At 51.4% G+C, this 21,553-nt stretch overlaps 1 protein-coding gene across 4 annotated transcripts in view; it reads left to right on the top strand.

The window, feature by feature from the left end:
- The window catches only part of PRDM15 (PR/SET domain 15), an 80,047-nt gene that overhangs the window by 23,560 nt on the left and 34,934 nt on the right, over window positions 1-21,553 (top strand). For all 4 annotated transcript variants that reach the window (XM_036876885.2, XM_057504841.1, XM_036876884.2 and 1 more), the window contains exons 3-12: window positions 685-730; window positions 1,246-1,339; window positions 2,577-2,730; window positions 4,963-5,215; window positions 13,072-13,173; window positions 14,032-14,256; window positions 15,783-15,912; window positions 17,153-17,334; window positions 17,883-17,977; window positions 18,306-18,393. In XM_036876885.2, the coding sequence (XP_036732780.2) occupies window positions 694-730; window positions 1,246-1,339; window positions 2,577-2,730; window positions 4,963-5,215; window positions 13,072-13,173; window positions 14,032-14,256; window positions 15,783-15,912; window positions 17,153-17,334; window positions 17,883-17,977; window positions 18,306-18,393 (1,360 nt within the window). In that variant the 5' untranslated portion in view covers window positions 685-693. The remainder of the gene's footprint in view (window positions 1-684; window positions 731-1,245; window positions 1,340-2,576; window positions 2,731-4,962; window positions 5,216-13,071; window positions 13,174-14,031; window positions 14,257-15,782; window positions 15,913-17,152; window positions 17,335-17,882; window positions 17,978-18,305; window positions 18,394-21,553) is intronic.

Here is a 21,553-nt window from a genome sequence, read left to right as displayed (position 1 = left end):
TCCCGAACTGCATGAGGCGAGCACTTTTACTTCTGCTTCACGGTCAGGAATCCAGGGCCCCATAATTAAGATGTCAGATCACCCCACAAATGTGGGGGGTGCCTAGGCTCAGCCCGCTTGAAAGTGGTTCTTGAGGTGAACCTTAAGGGTCAGTAGGAAACAGAAGGGGCCGGATGGAAGGGGTTTTGTGGGGAGCAGGAGAGTCCCCTTCATGCAGCTTTAGTCCCCGGAGAAGCAGGGGTCACCACGTGTTGCTGTGTGTTGGGCACAGGTTGGTGCTGCAGACAGACAGGCTGCATGCGCTGCTGTTGCCCTTGAGGACTTTGCTGTCCAGCGACAGAGGAGGGAAAAAAGAAGTAGTACGTGAAAACGGGCTTTTTTAAAAATGGTGAGGTATTACTTTACAGATGATATAAAAAGATGTGAGCCTGAGGTCACAGAGACATTCTGGTCTGAGGGCCATTCCGATCTGTCGCCTTCATTAAAAACGGCATTATGTTAGGCGAGAAAACCTTTCAGAGCCCCCAGCCCCATCCCACAGTAAAGGAGACCCCACTGCATGTTGCCTTTGAAGACAAGCTACAGTTCCTGCTCAGGCTCCTGGGGGCCTTTAGCAGGAGTCATCTTTAAAAATTCCTTTGGCAGAAAGCTCATCACTAACAGCGCTGTCTGGTGTCCCGACAGGTGTCGGAGATGGCCGACGATGGGAGCGAGGAGATCATGTTCGTCTGTAAGTGGCCTGTCCTCAGATGCACGTGGGCGCAGTGCTTGCTGTCTGGGCAAAGCCTTGTCCACGTTGTGTTTTCATGATGTAGCACCGCTTTCTTTTACAATTGAAGCTATTTTGCTTGCTTTAAGAAACACAGTTTATTACATGAGAAACGCACTGCAGAGGTGCGGTTGTGGAAGAGCCAATTTTCTCAGACCTCCTGGCAAAGGGCCCTTTGCAGGGAGTGGCAGCTGATTCAGTAAAGTAGACCAATGGTTTAGAAAGAGATTTACAAGATGTTTGATTTACAATAAACAGGCTAAATTGGTGAGTTTTCATTTATTCTCATTCCTTGGGGAGATCATGTTCTCCATCAACATACAGGTGATTGTGCTTTGAAATGTGCTGCACAGCTTGGTCTTCTTGGTGGGGGGCATGCCGGTCACCCGTGGCAGGCAGGGAGTCTGCGCTTCCCGGGCCTGGAGCCCCAGATCTCTGCCTGCCGTCCCCTCTGACGCCCAGATGTCTGCCTGCAGGGTGTGAGGACTGCGGCCAGTACCACGACTCCGAGTGTCCTGAGCTGGGCCCTGTGGTCACGGTCAAAGACTCCTTTGTGTTAAGCAGGGCAAGGTGAGTGAGCGCCTCAGGCTGTTTTCACAGTCCTGCCTGCCAGACAGGGTCGGGGACTGTGGCGAGAGCCTGGCAGCCTCTCTGTCTGCAAAGAGGGAGGAAGGAGAAAGAAGGGCTGCGAGAAAGGCCGTCCTCGGACGCCCAAGGGCACCCGCCATTTCTGTCCCGCTGTGCACCACGCAGCCGGCCACCAGGAGGCGCCAAGAGGAGTTTCAGAGGCATTAGAGTGAACGTCCCACTCCCAAGGAGCAGCGCTGCCGGGAATGCAGCACGGCAGCCACGCAAGGGCCGGCGGGCCGAGTCATCTGTGTGGCGGGCGCCGCGGCCCAGCTGGTGGGCCTGCTCATTCAGCTTTCTCCGTGGCCAGGTCGAGGCCTGCCATCTGACAGATGCCCGCAGAGGGCAAGGCGGGCTCGGGGGCTGGGGGCGCTGGGCCATCAGTGCCGGTAACAAGGCAAAGTCATCGTGGCTTCTGGAAAAACATCCTCAGGCCTTGTGAGGAGCCTCGGGGGCTCTGCCATTGTGTTTCCCGGAGGGGCAATGTCACCTGGCAGGCCAGTGCAAGGGCTCTGAGCAGCTGCCCAGTTCACAGCCCACGTCTGCCATGTGGGAGCTGTCTGGAGTTGGAGGAGGCTGTCTTCTGTCCACACCTTGGTGGCCTCACCTGTGCAGTGGGGAGGATAACAGTGTCCCTGTGAGGTTGTCGTCATCACACAGGACACAGCGCTTGGCACACGGAGGCGCTGAACTTGTTATCTTATCGGTATTATTTTTAGGTTTCCAACGTATTTTCCTTGCCTCTTTACTTTTTCTCACTGTGACTTAACTTCTCAAAACAAGGAGATTAATATTTTTGCCTAGAGATAGTCCCCCAAGCCTCTAGTAATTGCCTGTTGCCCACAGAAGTCTGGTGGGAAGAGTAGCCCTCTGTGATTGGGCTCAGCCATCCTTCTGCCCATTCCTGGGAGGGACTCTGCTCCATCCCGGTGCCCTGGGGTCTGCCCTGCCCCCACGCCTCGGCTCATGCTGGGATCTTGGCCCACATGCCTTCCTCCTCCAGTGTCACATCCTTGCCATTCTCCTAGTTTAGTTAAAAAGGCTGCAGCTTCCCCAGTTCAACCTAGCTGGAAACCCTTCCCTGGTTTGAGTGTGGGGCACTTTGCTGTCTTTCTCTGGCACTCCCCTCAGCCAACAGGTGCTCAGGAGCTGAGAGTTTCTTGTTTTATTCAATTTCTAGGTCATCCCTTCCTTCCAACTTGGAGATCAGACGACTGGATGACGGAGCCGAGGGAGTGTTTGCCGTAACTCAGCTCGTGAAGCGGACACAGTTTGGTCCGTTTGAGTCAAGGAGGGTTGCCAAATGGGAGAAGGAGTCTGCGTTTCCCCTGAAGGTAGAGGCTGGTGCCAGCACATTAGCAACCGGATGTTTTCCGACCTTCCTCCTGTGCCAATGGGGAGCTATAACCACTGAGTTTCAGTGATTTATAAATATCTTGGAAACAGCTTTAAATATTATAGTTCTTCTTAATTTTCAAGACATGTTTCTTTTCTTTTTTTAGTTTGTTTTTATATCACAAAAGCATCAAAGCTAAGTTAGCATTTTCTGATTTTCAACTTTGCAAAACTTGAGAGTGTATTACATATGCCAGAGGAGACCCAAATTGTTGCCTTTACTTCTCCAGGACACCCTAGGTCAATCTTGCAGGCATTAGAGCATGGTGATTTCTGGGTTTTTTGCAGGAGTATGTCTGTATAGCTATTGTCACACCTATGCAGAGTAGATGGTACTTTGCAGAGCTCTTTCAAATGGAAGGTGTTTTGTTTAGGCAGCCATTAGGCACCAGTACAAACTTTGGCAGCTCTAAAAAGCACATCAGACTGGAAAAAGATAGCTTTTATGTGAAACAGAAAAAACAAATGAATGTTAGTTGCAGAAGGGACTTCAGGTACTTAACATAAGACTTGTGGAAGGGCCATGAGGCCAGGGACACCAGTGTTGTTCTGGTTCTGTCCCCACCCCTGGTGTAGCCCCCTGCCCAGAACATTTGTGTATCTGTGAAATACACCAGTGAGGAACAGGGTGCTTGCAGCCCAACAGCTAACCTACAGAGGCAAATGTTTCAGGTCAGAGGGGAAATAGACAACCTCAAATTTTTAGCAACCCTTTGAAAAATTCAGCTTACAAGGCAGACTTCAGCAAAATGGGAGAAAAGAGTGGCATTTGATTTGTTTACAGAAAAGAAAAAGAAAGTCTATTTTATGTGAAGGAATCATGCAAAGAGGCCTAAGGCCAGGCCCCACAAAGGCTTGGGGCTGGTCGATTCATACAGTTCTGTGAGCATGTGGTTGGGCTGATGCCCTTTGGGAAAGTCTTTTTTGGTGCCCATTTGGTGTCTTTCAGTGACTGGGTTCTCCAGGTCTGCGTGTGGTTTTGAGTTGTTTCAGCACACCCTCAGTGTTGAGCAACTATGTGCCTGGGGGCAGCTTTATGCCTCCCAGTGGGGGGGTGGAGGCCCACTGGGAGCATGACCCCACATGGCTGGGGGTCCTTAGGCACCTGGTGGCTCCCTCTGCACCCTCCCTTCACTTCCGAGGGCTCCGTCCTTTGAGTGGCCTCTAGCTTGTTAGCAATGGGAAGTCCCTACAGGAAAAGTTCAGGATGAGGGAGAGTTCTTCCTACAGAAGGAAGCAATGATTGTGTCGGAAAATAGGGGACAAGAACCGCGTGTACTCATGCACTTACTTTGAACTTCAAAATATCTGTTTCTCCCCCAGCTCCCTTCCCGCATTTAATCCAAAAAGCAACCATGATATGTTACAGATGACAGCAGGCTTATAAAGACTGAGGAATTTTGCTGAAGTCAGTAGACACACTTGTAACAGAGCCAGGAGAAGGACTCAGATGTCCTGATGCCTTTTGGGACTACAAGTCAAACTCATATAACCTAAATCCCAGCTGGGCCATGTGTAGAAATCAGGTGTCCAGATGACACCTGGACCGGGGACAGAGTTCAGGTGTCCCAATGGAAGCTACACCGGGAGCCGAAGTCAGGCATCCTCCCGCCACCGGAGCAGGGATAGAACTCGGATGGCGCATCTGAAAATTGAGGAGAATCTGAGTGTCCAGATTCTATGCCTGGACCATGAATAGACCTCAGATGTCCCAGTTCCCACCTGGGCCATACATATGGTACTTAGGGGTCCTGATAATTCCAGAAAACAGGTCCCATGTGGAGCCCAAGGGTACAACTCAGGTTTCCTTGTGCTTCCTGGGACAGCAGTAGAACTCAGGTGCCCACCTGGATCACAAGCAGAACTTAGGCCTCCTAATTCCCAATTGGAGCAGGTGTTCCGACTCCCCACCGGGCCGCCCGATGACACCTGGGCCTTTTGCTGTGTCTGCTGCTTTCTGCCTGTGACCAGCCTGGTCTGTGTAAGCCACATGGTCCCCCAGTGACCCTGCTACCCACTGTAAACCACAGATGGGTCCTCTGGGGAGCCTGGCCGGGCTCCACACACCTCTGTCTGCACTGCTTGCTCAGGAGCCCCCGCACATGCATGCTGCTGTGTAGACTTGGGTAACCCACTCCCTTGCCGTCCATGGCGGCTGTGCTGACCTGCAGGTGTTCCAGAAGGACAGGCACCCCGTGTGCTTCGACACCTCCAATGAGGATGACTGCAACTGGATGATGCTGGTGCGGCCGGCGGCAGAGCCCGAGCACCAGAACCTGACGGCCTTCCAGCACGGCAGCGACGTGTACTTCACCACGTCGCGCGACATCCCCGCCGGCACTGAGCTGCGGGTGTGGTATGCGGCCTTCTACGCCAAGAAGATGGACAAGCCCATGCTGAAGCAGGCCTGCCCCAGTGCCCACGGTACATGCCCAGATTTCTGCCCTGTCCCCTGCCTCTTTCATGCTGTGCATGGGTACTGATGGCTCCTTGGTCACCACAGTCACTGACCTCAGTGAGGGAATCATGCCTGTGAGCTGGTGGGTGTGGGAAGCACTGAGGGGCTGGTCTTGACCCCCATGCCTGGGTCTGTTTTCTGCTTGTTAAATATCTGGGCTGATAGACAGTTGGACAAGCTCAGCCCTACACAGATGGCTGGTGGGAAGTTCGACCCTTGCATATCTAGGCACTGAACACCACACGCTAATACTCAGCTCTGGCCCCAGGGCTCTGCAGAGTAACTCATCCTCCCGTCCTCTAGGCAGGATGAGTGTCCCTATATTTGGACAGCGGAGACAAGAGCACAGAGAGAGGCTAAGGAACCTGCCCCCAGTCACAGAGCTGGGAATGCAGGAGGCAGGATTCGAACCTGAAATCTGGCTCGAGTGATGGTGCTTGTAGCTCCCGGATTTGGGGTGTGTGCCCAGGACATGCATCTGTGTGAGTGTGTGTGTGCGTGTGTGTTCAGAGAAAGCCCTAGTGAAGGTCGTATAGGAATGCTGCCCAAAGGCAGTGTTCCTGTTGGAAGAACAATCCAGAATGTGTGACCTGCTGGCCCAGGGCCTGAGCCCCACTTTGTCAAGTGCCTGGAGTCTGACTCCTTTCTGCCCACTCACCATGTGCAACCTGAGGCCATAGGAAGTCCGTGACGCTTGGCAGCTGTGATTCGTTGGAGCGGCGGTTTCCAGCCTGACACCTCCCAGGGGCAGCCACAATTACTGCTGGGGCTGAAATAGGCACTTTCTTCTGACCCCTAAAAGGGCAGAATTCTGGCAAGGAAATGGTTTCTTTTTTATAATGAACATGATGTGATACAAAACAGCTCTACAAGTGAGTCTGCACACCTGGGAGGTTCTGGTCTGTCACGTGTGCTTGTTGAGGTTGTGGTTAGTGAAAGGCTCCCCAATGGGCCCCTCCTGGTTAAGCACCAGGCAGTGTGTGTGGGGAGGAGTCCTGGGGCTGCGGGAACAGCGCCACGCACAGGGCCTTAAACAACAGGGATGGACTGACTCAGTCTGGGGGTCCTGAGCCCAGGGTCACGGTGTGAGCAGGGTTGGTTCCTTCTGGCGGCTGTGAAGAACAGTCCTTTCTAGGCCTTTCTCCTGGCTTCTGGTGTTGCTGGGACCCCTTGGTGTTCCTTGGCCTGTAGATGCATCCCCCAGCCCTGCCTGTCTTTGTGTGGCCTCTGTGCTCTCGCCCTGTAAGGACACCAGTCACGGGATTGAGGGCCCCTGTAATCCAGGGTGATCCCATTTGAACTTGATGATGTTTGCAAAGACCCTGCTCGAGGTTCCAGGTGCACGTGAATTTCGGGGGACCACTCTTCAACCCCTTGCAGGCTGGCTGGGGTGGTGGAGTGTGGAGCCTCCGTGGATGCCCCTGGGCAGTGTCAGTGGGGAACCAGCCTCCTGCACTCGACTCTGGTTGCTGCTGAGGGTTGCCCCCTTCCCAGAGATATTTTCAGAGGAAGACTGTGACCTTTTTGGGGCAGACAGGATTTGGAGAGACCCGTAGCTGGTCACCTGGCTGCTCCTAGCCCCACCCTGTAGGATTTGTTAAAACCAGGCACATGGCCTGGCCCCCCACCTGAGGAGGCCCCGCTCGGCGGTGCCCTGCTGGATCAGGCTTCACTTCCCAGCTTGGCAAGGCCGGCGCCCCTGTGCTGTCCGAGCTCTCAGAGCCCCTCCTGACCTGGTTTCCCGTGTCCTGATTCCTTGTGACCTGAGCAGCTGGTGAGCGGAGTGTCCCTCCGGGACCAGCCAAGGCTGTGCACTGGGGTTTGGGTTATTAGAGGCTGACCTTGGAGTTGTGTCCTGGGTGATGTCACACCCTTCCCTGACTCTCAAGGTCAAATTCAAAGTGAAGATTGCCACTCCTTATCAGAGTTAAAGTTGTTCTATTTGCCTTTTACCTATAGGTAAACTCTTTCAGCTGGAGCTGAGTTTGAGAAAATAGATTCTGATGAAATTAGTCTGGGACTGTGTTGACCAACGCAGCTGCTTCCTAATAGCTCTTATTCTGGAATGCTAGGGTGACTGTGTGATTCTTCCTCTGGCCTTCTAAGAACATGGGACACCATTAATTATGCCAAGATCATGCGGAACTGGAAGGCACCGTCACCCTAAACAAGCTTTTGAATTGGGAAAATAAAGAAGTGACTTAGGTACTTTAAAATTTTAGAAGTACATCTTAGGGTTTTCACTCTCCGTTTGGGGACAAGTGGCAAGGATTTAGAAATGTAGGGAAGCCATTGACCACGATCGACTCAGCTGGGTTCCTTGTTTCTTTTGCCACCAATGAGCACTCGGAGCATTTACCCGCCAGTGGGCGCTTACTTCCGCAGCCCCATGAGCTTAGGGCCCCAGTGACTCCCGCCACTGTACCGGCATCTGCAGGCGAATCAGTAATGACTCACCACGCACCCCACCCAGCCCCTCCCCAAAGCCCGTCCCCACCTTCCACAGGAGCCCCCTCCTGACACAGGGCACCTTCTAGAACCCTGCCCACCTCCAGCACCTTCTCCAGTGTGCGTTTTGAGCTCCTCGCCTACCGTAGCTGCGCATGGGGAACACTCCCCTGCCCGCTTCTTGGAGTCTGGAGTGGAAGCCGGGACCTGTGCAGACCCAGAACACAGAGCCAGTGGCGGCTGCCTGGTGCCCATCACCCAGGTCCGACAGACGGGGAGGTGGCTTCCCCTGGCCTCAGCACTGAGGCCTCCCCATCCTGGCCCAGGCCTGGACGTGCCCTTGAGACGGGCTGTACGGTGGAGGGGAGGGGCCTTGTGTGGCCACCACTGTGCCTTTGGGCCAAAGCCAGGGGCGGGGGTGGGTGGGGAGAACACGGTGAGTGGGGCCGGGGTTCCATGAGTGTGTTCCAGAAGGATGTGCTGGGGCTGACGACAGGGAGCGGTCTTCCCTGTAAATCATTCAGGTTCTTTCCGGGGAGCATCAGAAGAGCCCAGCCTCACCGGCTTAATTCTGTCTCCTTTTTGGATTTGCTTCTGCGTGCGTCTCTGTCGTGGTGACCGGCCAGTTTGGAGGTGGCAGGAGATACAGAGAAAAGGTGGCTTCCACCTGAAAGAGCAGTGACATGCTTCTTTAAAAAACTGATTTTTACTGTTTTCTTCTGGTAGTGCATTTGCTTTTCTAATTTTTCTTGAGCTCACATTGTTGTTGTTTTTCCTTCTTCACACAAACCTGGGCCTGTTGGACATATGAAGGCCCAAGAAGCACGAATGGTCATAATGGGTGAGCGTGTCGGGTTCAGAATCAGCTGTCGTGACCAGCAGATTAAATAGAAACACATTTCATACCATTTGGGGAACTATTTTGAATCACATGTAACATCACCGTTTTAACAAGGACTCTGTATTTATTACTAACATAGTATTTTTAAAAAATCACGTTGACATAATAGTTTACATGTAACAAAACTTACCAGTTCTTCAAGTGTACAGTCCAGAGAGCTTTGACTAAAGTGTGCAGTTGTGTAAGCCCCACCATAGTCAGGATCTAGAACTTCTTTCTCTGTATGGTTTTGCACTCCACCCCCTTGTGACCAACAAGCTACTTCATGTCCCTGTGGGTTCTGCCATCTCTCTTCTAGTCTTTTGAAAACCTGTGAGTTTTTATATAGTTGAGGCCATTTTGTTGCTTCCTCTTACTTACATGCTCATTCTTACTTACCATCTTGTCTTCAGTGTTTCCTTGTTAATTCTGTCTCTGTGGCCTCATTTTCGTAGCTGTAATGTGTGGCCTTTTGCTTCGATGGTCATTTAAGTGATTGGTAGTCAAGAATTGCCTTCTGATTGTTGGCTATTTCTTTTTCTTAAAAATTCTTAATCTTTTAAAGATCATTTCTGGGAAGCAGAGCACTTCCCTTGATGAGGGAGCAGGAGTCACGACTAGTTCTCCTAGTTAGTCCCGCCATGTGGGCAGCAGAGCTCCCGGGTCCTTGCTCCAGGTTGGTTTGCATTTGCATTTGTGGGGGTGGAAACCTTATTGTGGGAGACCACAGCCCATTGCAGTGAAGAAGTGGCCTTGATTCACAGCTAACCACTCCTCAGCTTCCTTCCCTGAGACTCCCACCTGCTGGTGTGCTTTTCTGTAAGCTCCCACATGTGTTTGCAGAGGTGAGTGCGAAGCAGGAATTGGGCTCCAGCTCCCATTTGTCCACAATCTCCTGATAATTTTCAACCAGTGGGTTCCCAGCATGCAAGTGCAGAGGAGCAGAGGCCGGGATGGGGCACCCCAAACACCTGCCGCCTAGGCACTTGCTCCTGACTCAGCTCTGGTTTTAGTATAACAAAAAATGTCATATTGCATTTGTATTTCTTCCTTGTTATCTTATGAAGACTCAGAAAATGCATGCAAACCACTACAGCAATGGCCTTCCTCTTTTTCTTCTATTCCTTGTAGCCTGATTGCTAGTGTTTGATACAGAAAGAGTTGTGCTCTGTTCTGGGACTGTACATATGTGCAGTCGCAATTCTGGGTGGTATTTTAAGGACCTAGGAGTTTTGCTGTATGAGTGGCCCTGGACCAGTTGTGATGGCTCATGGGCATCAACAGGCTGTGCGGTGAGAGAGGCCAGAGTGGTGGTGAGGACTGGTGGCTGTGGGCCAGTGTTGCCAGGCTGCCCCACGGGACTCAGGGAAACCCAGCTGGGCCAGGAAATCAGGGACACATACTCTCAGAATGTCCCCAACATTCAGGTCTCACAAGAGCATCAGTGATTTTTTTGTTAAAAAGGAGGCTGCAATTCCCTCTTTGCAGCCAGGGCCTCCCTCTGTGTTCCAGGAGCCCTGGCCATCATCTCCAGGCTATATGGAGTGCCGAGGAGAGGCCGGAGGCTCTGCCCTGGTGGGACAGGCAGCCATATAAATGCAAATTCAAATTAAGTAAAATTAAAAATGCATCTCCCCAGGGCCACTGGCTGCTACGCTGACAGTACAGTTATAGAGCATTTCTGTCCTTGCACATGGGCTCTGGGCACACATTCTTCTGCCCTCTGTATGGGCAGTGGGAGGCTAAGGAGGACAGTTTTGTCTGTAGGATGCATTTTTTTCTTGGAGTCTCATGAAGAGATGCGTCTGGCCCCCAGGACTAGCTTCTTGGAAGGAGCCACATTTCCGTGCCTGGGGACAGGCCCTGAAGCAGGCTGCTGTGCCTCCACCCTCCATGCTCAGTGTCCTCATCCATGAAATGTGGGTACTTAGGAGGAACGAACAAGGGCCTGTGTGTCAAACTCCAAGAGTGGGGCCAGGGAAATACCAACAGGATTCTTCAACGAACTAGAGCAAATAGTTCTAAAATTCATATGGAACTGCAAAAGACCCTGAATAGCCAAAGCAATCCTGAGAAGGAAGAATAAAGTGGGGAGGATTATGATCCCTGACTTCAAACTCTACTACAAAGCCACAGTAGTCAAGACAATTTGGTACTGGCACAAGAACAGACCCACAGACCAGTGGAACAGACTAGAGAGCCCCAATATAAACCCAAGCATATATGGTCAATTAATATACAATAAAGGAGTCATGGATATACAATAGGGAAATGACAGCCTCTTCAACAACTGGTGTTGGCAAAACGACAGCTACATGCAAGAGATTGAAACTGGATTATTGTTTAACCCCATACACAATAGTAAACTCAAAATGGATCAAAGACCTGAATGTAAGTCATGAAGCCATAAAACTCTTAGAAGAAAACAGGCAAAAATCTCTTGAATATAAACATGAGCAACTTTTTCCTGAACGCATCTCCTTGGGCAAGGGAAACAAAATAAAAAATGAACAAATGGGACTACAGCATGCTAAAAAGTTTCTGTACAGCAAAGGACACCATCAGCAGAGCAAAAAGGCATCCTACAGTATGGGAGAATGTATTTGTAAATGACATATCTGACAAGGGGTTAAATCCAAAATACATAAAGAACTCACATGCCTCAACACCCAAAAAGCAAATAACCCTATTAAAAAATGGGTGGAAGATATGAACAGATACTTCTCCAAAGAAGAAATTCAGATGGCCAACAGGCACATGAAAAGATGCTCCACATCACTAATTATCAGGGAAACGCTAATTAAAACCACAATGAGATATCACCTCACACCAGTTAGGATGGCCAACATAGAAAAGACTAGGAACAACAAACTGTTGGCGAGGATGTGGAGAAAGGGGAACCCTCCTACACTGCTGGTGGGAATGTAAATTAGTTCAACCATTGTGGAAAGCAGTATGGAGGTTCCTCAAAATGCTCAAAATAGAAATACGATTTGACCCAGGAATTCCACTTCTAGGAATTTACCCTAAGAATGCAGCAGCCCAGTTTGAAAAAGACAGATGCACCCCTATGTTTATCGCAGCACTATTTACAATAGCCAAGAAATGGAAGCAACCTAAGTGTCCATCAGTAGATGAATGGATAAAGAAGATGTGGTACATATACACAATGGAATATTACTCAGCCATAAGAAAAAAACAGATCCTACCATTCGCAACAACATGGATGGAGCTAGAGGGTATTATGCTCAGTGAAATAAGCCAGGCAGAGAAAGACAAGTACCAAATGATTTCACTCATATGTGGAGTATAAGAACAAAGGAAAACTGAAGGAACAAAACAGCAGCAGAATCACAGAACCCAAGAATGGACTAACAGTTACCAAAGGGAAAGGGACTGGGGAGGATGGGTGGGAAGGGAGGGATAAGGGTGGGGAAAAAGAAAGGGGGCATTACCATTAGCATGTATAGTGTGGGGGGCACGGGGAGGGCTGTGCAGCACAGAGAAGACAAGTAGTGATTTTACAGCATCTTACTACGCTGATGGACAGTGACTAAAGTGGTTTGTGGGGGGGACTTAGTGAAGGGGTTAGCCTAGTAAACATAATGTCTTTCATGTAATTGTAGATTAATGATACCAAAAAAAAAAAAACCATTTGACCCAGGAATTCCACTCCTAGGAATTTACCCTAAGAATGGATGATCCTAGGTTCAAAAAGACATATGCACCCCTATGTTTATCGCAGCACTATTTACAATAGCCAAGAAATGGAAGCAACCTAAGTGTCCATCAGTAGATGAATGGATAAAGAAGATGTTGTACATATACACAATGGAATATTATTCAGCCATAAGAAGAAAACAAGTTCTACCATTTGCAACAACATGGATGGAGCTAGAGGGTATTATGCTCAGTGAAATAAGCCAGGCGGAGAAAGACAAGTATCAAATGATTTCACTCATCTGTGGAGCATAAGAACAAAGCAAAAACTGAAGGAACAAAACAGCAGCAGAATCACAGAACCCAAGAATGGGCTAACAGTTGCCACAGGGAAAAGAGCTGGGGGGAGGGGGAAGGGAGGGAGAAAGGGAATAAGGGGCATTACGATTGATTAGCACACAAAATGTAGCGGGGGTGGGGGCCACGGGGAAGGCAGTATAGCACAGAGAAGACAAGTAGTGACTCTATAGCATCTTACTACGCTGATGGGCAGTGACTGTAATGGGTTATGTGGTGGGGACTTGATAGTGGGGAGAATCTAGTAACCACAATGTTGCTCATGTGATTGTATATTGATAACAAAGTAAAAATAAATAAATAAATAAACCAGAAATAAAAATAAAAAAATAAGAGTGGGGCCAGGGATGCTGAGAGTGCTCACCAGGACGAGCTGGTATTTTTGAGTCACTGTCACCCCTCAGGGGCATTCCCCTCTGGGCTGGAGCTGTGCAGGAAGGCCGCTGCTGGGGCTCACCTTTTGTCCACTCCTTGCAGCTGCAGGCATCCCGGAGAACAGCGCCCCTGTGGACTCAGAGCCCAGCCAGTGGGCGTGTAAAGTGTGCTCCACCACCTTCCTCGAGCTGCAGCTCCTGAATGGTAAGGGGTGGTGTTTTTTCAGCCAAGTGGGCTCATTAGCTGGCTTTTCTCTGGCTGAACCCTCCCTATGGTGCAGGTCCTGTTAGCTGTGTTTACTTTTTGAGCCTCTAACCCTCTCTATACTGAGTTCCTTGAGACCCTCACCCAGCACCATGCCCTAGATATGGAATGAATGAAGAATAACAGCCGCCGCATACCAAAGGCCCGTGTGCTCACAGGCGCTGCCCCTTGTGGGGCATCCCTCCCCCTCCTCGCTGGGGCCCTGCCATCTGGATTGCCAGTCCATTCCCGGATTTCTGCGCCCATTCCTGCCCACCTGTTGCCTCGGTCTCTGAAAGTCTTTAAAGCATTCTTCAGTTGGAAAGGGCAAAGTTGTCTTGCTTTCATGCAGTGTCTTTAAGCCACAGTTTTGTTTATCCTGAATTGAGCACTTGGCAGTATTCTCTTTAGAAACTGTCTTTTTAAGGTATTGTGTTATGTATTCACAGACACATTATAAGTTACAAATATGCTTGAAGAAGAAAATTAAAATTACCTCTAATGTCCTGCCTGGAGGGAACCACACTGCCATTTGGACATGTCCTTCCCCAGTCTGTCTTGGCACATCTGTGTGAAGGCACACTTTTGTTTTTCACAGAACTTGTGCCTGGGGATCCTGCCGTGCTTTTATCATCTAATTTACTTTTTAAAGTAGTTGTGTTTGGTGCAGTGGACAAGCTTTTATTTTCAAAAGCAATGGAACTAAAGTTTATTTGCCTATGCAGAGGGCACACTCTCAGCAAATACAATTAAACAAACCAGATGGGGGTGGGGGTGGGCTTCCTCACACACCTGTGGCTTGGCTCCCCTCTCCTGCAGAGCATCTATTGGGTCACTTGGAGCAAGCCAAAGGCCTTCCTCCAGCCGGCCAGCATGAGGTGACTCCCGAGAAGGAGCCAGAGGCACCCCAGGGGGAGCCTCCTTCAGTTCCCAACAGTGTCAGTGCCACCAAAGAGCAGAAGAAAAAGCCTCGAAGGGGGAGAAAACCCAAAGCGCTGAGACCAGAGCAGTCTCTAGACATCGCTGAAGACAAAGAACCAGCAGGTGAGGGCTGGTCCTGGGATGTGAGTTGGGAGGGGGCTGGTCCTGGCAGGTGGGTCCCAGGGAAGGTGGAGGGACTCAAGGCCGCATCACCTCTTTGCTGGGCAGGGAACTCAACGTGGGGAGGCTGTGTGGAGGCAGGGCTAAGCTTTTGTCCTTTTCGGTCTGTTGGCTCTTTGAGCACATGTCCTAGAGTATGCAGGCTGGGCATGCTGGCACCACCTGTCAAGCAGGGCTCACCTTTGTAAGCAGACCCCAGTCAGGACAGAGAACCTTTCCTTCTCCCCAGCCACTTTCCTCCTTGTGGTCACATGGCTCAGTCTTGCCCATCCTGGGATTTCACATAACTGGCATTCTTCCTGTGCCTGGCATCTTGCAGGCGGCATGTGGGGTAAGACTCATGCACACTGGGTCTGGCCGCTCCTCCTCGTTTGCTGTGTGGGTACCCCACTGTCTGCTCGGGTTTGTATGCTGTTTCCAGGCTGTGGTTAAAGCTCGTGCTCTGTGACAGCATCCTCAGGTGAGTGCGGAGGGACCTTTGATGCCCCTTTCTGGGTGTGCAGTCCCTGCAAGGCCTGTGTCCCCTTGGTCCTCATGTGGCCTCTGCCAGCTCTCCCTGCAGCTTCCTGGCGGGCCTCACTCATCCTGATGATCAGATGCAATGCTCAGACCCAGCTCCCCCTACCTTCATTACCGACCACTGGGCCGTTTCCTTCCTGCCATCTGGGATAGCCCAGGCTTCCCTTTGTGAGTGAGAAGAAATGCTCATTCTTTCTCAGAATTAAACAAGACAGTGCAGAGGGGCTTTTAAGAATATTCCCAGCAGTGCCCTTTCCTGCTCTGGGTGTGCAGCAGCTCCCAGTCTGTGTCCTGTTTGGAACTGATAGAAGGGGAGTGACTTCAGCGTGCCCTGGGCAGTCTCCCTACCTCTTTACAAATGGGTAGAGAAGGGGGCAGAACGCTTATTAAGTGATGGTGTCACTAACATTAGTTGCATTAGGTGAAGTGGTAGAAACCTGTGGCTTAGTGTTTTTGTGTAATCCTCCCACATTTCGTTTTTTCCAGAGATTTGGGCCTAGATGCCTATTACTGTGCTTATTTGACATTTGACTCTTATACAAAATGGTATCTGCTTTTAAACATACTCAGTATGGCTTTTCTAATTAAAAAATTAGTATTTCCACTTCTCTAGGAGGGCTGATTTAGTAAGTTAAAAGAGCCCACCTGGTATCCAAATGTTTTATGTCTGGTTGGTATGAAAAGGGACTGAAACAGTGTTATAACTGCTGTGGTTTTGAAAAACACTCATGAGTTAGAGCTCCACTTTAAGAGTAACATTTTCCTCTTGTAAATGTGCAGATAAGTGTTTGGAGTCCAGAATATGCTAGCTTTTCCTTTTTTTTTCTGTCTTGCAATCCATGTCTACAACTTTGGCCTGGCGGCGGGCCCCTTGGGCGTGTCCTCTGGTTCAATTGTGTTCTGACCCCTGCCCTGGTGGTGACACAGCTTGTCCTGTCCCCTGTGCACAGAGCAAGTGGCAGAGATCATCACCGAGGTCCCACCAGACGAGCCCGTGGCTGTGACGCCAGATGAGCGGATCGTGGAGCTGGTGTTGGGGAAGCTGGCTGCCACCACCAGTGACTCGGGCTCAGTGCCAAAGTAAGGCCTCCTGCAGGGGCCAGGGGGCTGGTTTATTTCTTGTGGTGGGAAGTGGGTGTGCTTGGGCAGCAGCAGGAGCATTCTAGAGCCCTGGAGTGTCCTAGCACATCCCCTGTGAAAGCAGTTAAAAATATTTTATTGTGGTAAAATACACAGTGTAATATAAAATTTATCATCTTGACATTTTTCAGTGTGCAGGTTTGTGGTGGTAAGTCCATTCATGCGCAGCCTTCACACCAGCTATATCCAGAACTTTAACATTTCCCAAACTGACACTCCATCCTTATTAACTAACACCAACTCCTGTCCCCTTCCCCCAGCCCACACACCCACCATCCCACTTTCTGTCTTTGAAGCTTTGACTGCTCTAGGGACCTCATATCACTGGGATTTGACCTTTTGTGACTGGCTTCTTCCCCCAAGCATCGTGTCCTTACGGCTCATCACATCAGTATGTCCTATTGCTTAAGCTAAATAATGCTCCCCTGTATGGATGGACCACATCGCGTTTATCCAGTCATCTGTGGTGGGCACTTGGGTTGCTTCCACCTTTTGGCTGTTGTGAATAATGCCGCTATGATCAAAACAGTTCTGTATTGGATTTCTGTAACCTGAATTCAATACCTTGCTCTGTTTTTCTTTTTGTGAACAAGGAAAAGATTTGTATTTTAGTATTACCTGGGTAAATTTGTTTACTGAAGTTTAATAAGTTGATGGGTTTTTTTTGGGGGGGGTCCCTTTTTGGAGTGCCTCACAATTGTCAAAATGTGCCTGGTTCTGGAGTCTGGGAACCTATGGAAATACTGAAGACTGAGACCAAAGTACTGTCAGAAATAGTGTCACCTGTTTATTTTATTTTTATTGATTGATTGATTGATTTTTTACCTGTTTATTTTTTTAATCTTATTTCCGAGAGGATTTTGGTGGCTTACCATCAGAAATACATTTAATAGGGAGAAGAAATTTTAAAAATCAGGTTCAGGCAGTAAAGGCCAAACCAAGTAAGAAATCACAGTGGTACAGTCTGTCCCCCTGGCTTCCTGGAGGCCAGAGTAAACGTGGTCAGACATGTGGCAGGTACGGAAAACACTGGCTGGTGACACGGTCCCGTCAAGATGTGTCTCCTCGTAGAAGCCCCCCGAGTTGTGGGTGAGGCCGTTCCAAGATGCCTGCAACTTTAATTTTCCTCTCCAGCAGCACCGTCTGCCTGTCTCACCAGTGCGTCTGTCTGCCCTGGCAGGTTCCCCCACCATCAGAGTAGCACCATCACGCTCAAGAGGAGTTTAATTCTCTCCAGCCGACACGGCGTCCGGCGGAAGCTGGTCCGGCAGCTCGGGGAGCACAGGCGGGTGTACCAGTGCAGCACCTGCAGCAAGGTCTTCCAGAACAGCAGCAACCTGAGCAGGCACGTGCGCTCGCATGGTGAGTCCGCGGGGCCGAGGGCGGGCGGAGCGACGGGGGAGGGGCGGGGCCGGGGAGGGCGAAGGAACTGGACGGGTGGGGCGATGGGCGGGGCGATGGGGGCCTGGAGGGCGGTGCGATGGGAATGGGGCAGTGGCGGGCGGGGCGGTGCGATGGGAGTGGGGCATGGCGGGCGGGGCCGGCCAGGGAAGGGGGGCGATGGGGCAGGGGAGGGGCCGGGAGGGCGGTGCGATGGGAGCGGGGCGGGTGGGGCGAAGCCTTGGAGGGCGGGGCGAAGGAGCGGGACAGCTGGGCGGGGCCAGAGGGGGCTGGGGGCTGCCGGAGGGCGGAGTGCTGGGGAGGCGGGGCTTTTGGGGAGGCGCGGCAGGTCAGTGTGGGGGAGGGCAGGGCCTCGGGGCAGGGGGAGAGGGCGGGACGGGGCGGCCAGGGCATACCCTGTGGCTGCATTGGCGGGGGCTGCCCGGCCGCAGACCTGGCGTACTCCGTGTGTCCCGTGCCCCCAGGTGCGTCTGGAGTAGTGAATCTGCTTTTATTGGTTTGCATCGTAGGTGACAAGCTGTTTAAATGTGAGGAATGTGCCAAGTTGTTCAGCCGCAAGGAGAGTCTGAAGCAGCATGTTTCTTACAAGCACAGCAGGAATGAGGTGGGTGAGCCGACCATCTCTTCCCGGTCGTGGAGGAGCTGACAGTTCACTGAGTGATCGCGCTGGCAAGAGAGGAGCCTCCAAAGGACGGCCGCCGGCCGAGGACATGTCGAGGTGGCTCTGGCCGCGCGGCCGCCCGGCGGAGAGGAGGCCGAGGCGCAGTGGGTTCCCCTTCTAGGGCAGGGGGGCGGCTGGAGGGAAAACTCCACGTTCCTAAATGGAATCGGAGAGAAAGCCTTGTGACCGCGCAGCCGCGGAAGTTGCTGGAGCGGCCCAGCAAGGGAGCATCCTCCTGCCGCTGACGGCCTCCCCCCACCCACCCCTCCAGGTTGACGGGGAGTACAGGTACCGCTGCGCCACCTGTGAGAAGACTTTTCGCATCGAGAGCGCGCTGGAGTTTCACAACTGCAGGACAGGTGAGCGGACCCTCCCGTGACTGGGTGGGAACCGGTGAACTTTGCAGTGGAGCAAAGAGGGATTTAACAAGTAACGTCACCTTTGACATGCCCCTTCACTCGTTTGCTTCCAAGCAGTAATGACTTATTCTAAGGACAGACAGAGGGAAACTTCCTGAGTAAGAAGGAATCTGTTTCTTCCTATTACTCCTCAAGAAACTATATGTGCCCCACATTTGAGCCTCCACTGAAGCAGTGGGTTCATCCTCAGTAAGAATGGTGAGCAGTGGGGTAGAGTTTGTCCTGGGACCTCACCGGTAATACAAAAGAAGGTGGGGTGATGCTTTAGAGAGCGCCTCCCCACCTTGCCCGCCTCGCCCCCTGGTCCTGCTAGCATCCAGGACCAGGCCTTGTTGCTGTCTGCGCAGACCGTCTTTGCCCTGAGCCTGCCTCCGTCATCCATCAATCTCCAAAGTGAAATGGAAACTCAGAGTGCGATGGAAGCCTGGTGCTTCGTCAAGCCTGTGGCTGAGGGGGGCCACTTTGGGCCTGGGCGCGTCTTTGGCACCGTCGCTGGCAAGCACACCTCTTATACAAATCCCTTTGTGCAGCCAGGCAAGGAGGAGCGAGGAGGAGCCCAGCCGGCGGGGAGAACCCCCTCCCATCCCTGCCGCACTTCTCCCTGGGCGTTGGGTGCCAGGGCCGGGGGTTGTGTTGTCTCTGCCTTGTTCCTCTCTCTAGGAATCATAGCAAAAGGCAGGGTGGCACTGTGGCAGTCAGCTGAGAGACCTGCCAGGTTAGCCTTTGGTTCCAAGCCCCCTTCCCTTCCTCTTGGCCCATCCATCTGTGCATGTCACCTGTATGGTTGTGCTGGTTCCTGTTAAGGTGCTGGCTGCCCAGTGTCCCAGAGATCTGTAACCAGCTGTCTTGCCAGTGGGTTTCAGCCCTGGGCAAGTTCACTATGGATTCAATGTGACCAAAGAAATGACAGTAGAATGTTCTTGGGGTGAAAGGGTTATACCCAACTTTATTTCCATAGTGTCAGGTCAGTCACTAAAATCTCATTCGTTCAGAGCGAGTCTGCATGCAGCAAGCTGGTCTCTGCCTATGGGCCTCTCTACCTGCACAGCCATCCTCTGGGCCTGTGCACACACAGCCATCCCAGTCTCTGTCCTGGCGCTGCCACCACTCCAGCCTCTGCTCTCCTGCAGCCTTGCAGCTGTGCCACCATGTCGCACAGAGTACTGGGTGAAGCTCTTTATATAGAGTCAATAACAATGTATTGCCCACACATGTGTAGTGAACTAGCCAACCAGGACCAGGTGAGAATCCTGGCCACAGGAACCTTCATTTTATCCACACCAGCATTAGAGAGAACTCTGCTCCTCTCCCTGCAGGCATCCTGTGCTGTGTCCCTTTGTTCACTTTTCTCTGCTTTGAGGTCTCCTGTTTGAAACGCTGGCTTGTTTCTCCCATCCTTGGTGCCTTGCTCCCACAGCAGGGTTTTCTGAGTCTCATTTTACCTGAGCTCCAGCATCCATGTCCGTGGGATGAAGTGCCTTTGGAAACTTCTAGATGAACTTCCAGTGTGCTGCACACCTGCGTTCTGAGCTCTGCATACTGAGTATTCCCAGGAATCTGGGGGAAATGCACCAGCTCTTTCCATCAATGCAGGATCAGTCAGAGGAGTGGGCTGTGTTTGTTGACAGAGTTGGAGCTCCGTGTGACCACTCGCGTCCTGCATGGTCAGAGTGTCAGTGGAGAATGATGACTGGGTCCAACCAGCTGTTTGGTGCAACAGACTCAAGGTGGAGAAAGAAGTTGGCTCTTGTTACTGTTAAATCAGATGCTTTACTTTCTTCTTTAAGTAGAATAACAGCAGCAGTGAATTGAAATATAACTTTTTTCTAATTTCAAAGGTTAGGTGTTTCAGATGGAAGGTAAAGGATAAACCTGGAAACAGCCTACTTTCATAATATATTATTTGTATACTCACACTTTTTTATAGTATTCACATTGAGAGAACATGTGCCTTTGTAGACCACTAAACCAATAATTTTTATGATGTGGGGAGAAGCCCTTTGAAATGCGTACACAAGTTCTTGCCAAGCTTTCGCTCAGCAGGACCTGTCCTAGTGTGGTGCATCTAAATGGTCCTTGTACTGTCCTTGACCATCCAGACTGAGCTAGAGAAAGGTTCACACCCAGGCCCTCAAGCAGAACATGGTTAGTCTGAGGGGAGGCTCACGTGCTGTTGGTACCTGCGGGAGGGAGGCTCATTTTGCTGTTAGTGCCTGCAGGAGGCAGTGTGGAGGAAGTGAAAGTCCCTCTGGCCAGGATTCTCACCTGACCCTGGCTTGCTTGCTACACATGTGTGGGTAATATGGTATTATTGACTCTATATGAGGAGCTCTGCCCAGTGCTCCGGGCTGCACGGCTGCAGGAGAGGCTGGAGTGGTGTCAGCACCCAGGACAGACTGAGACCCGGACGCAGAGACTGGCTTCCTGCATGCAGACTTGCCCTGAGGAGGACAGGATTTTTGTGCTTGACCTGCCACCGTGGGAATAAAGTTAGGTACAAACCCTTTCACCCCAAGAACATTCCATTGTTATTTTTTGATCTCATCTAATCAAGATTGAACTTGCCCAGGGCTGAAACCCTCAGGCAAGACAGGCAGACTCACCTGTGCTGTTAGTACCTGCAGGAGGGAGGCTCACCTGTGCTGTTGGTACCTGCAGGAGGCAAGCTCACCTGTGCTGTTGGTACCTGAGGGAGGCAGGCTCACCTGTGCTGTTGGTACCTGCAGGGTGGAGGCTTACCTGTGCTGTTGGTACCTGCAGGAGGGAGGCTCACCTGTGCTATTGGTACCTGAGGGAGGCTCACGTGTGCTGTTGGTACCTGCAGGAGGGAGGCTCACCTGTACTATTGGTACCTGAGGGAGGGAGGCTCACGTGTACTGTTGGTACCTGTGGGAGGCAAGCTCACCTGTGCTGTTGGTACCTGAGGGAGGAAGGCTCACCTGTGCTGTTGGTACCTGCAGGGTGGAGGCTCACCTGTGCTGTTGGTACCTGTGGGAGGCAGGCTCACCTGTGCTGTTGGTACCTGTGGGAGGCAGGCTAACCTGTGCTGTTGGTACCTGCAGGGTGGAGGCTCACCTGTGCTGTTAGTACCTGCTGGGAG

Source organism: Manis pentadactyla, chromosome 1 (genome assembly GCF_030020395.1).
Source record: "Manis pentadactyla isolate mManPen7 chromosome 1, mManPen7.hap1, whole genome shotgun sequence".
Taxonomy (NCBI): Eukaryota; Metazoa; Chordata; class Mammalia; order Pholidota; family Manidae; genus Manis; species Manis pentadactyla.
This window is presented reverse-complemented; position numbering and strand designations above follow the sequence as displayed.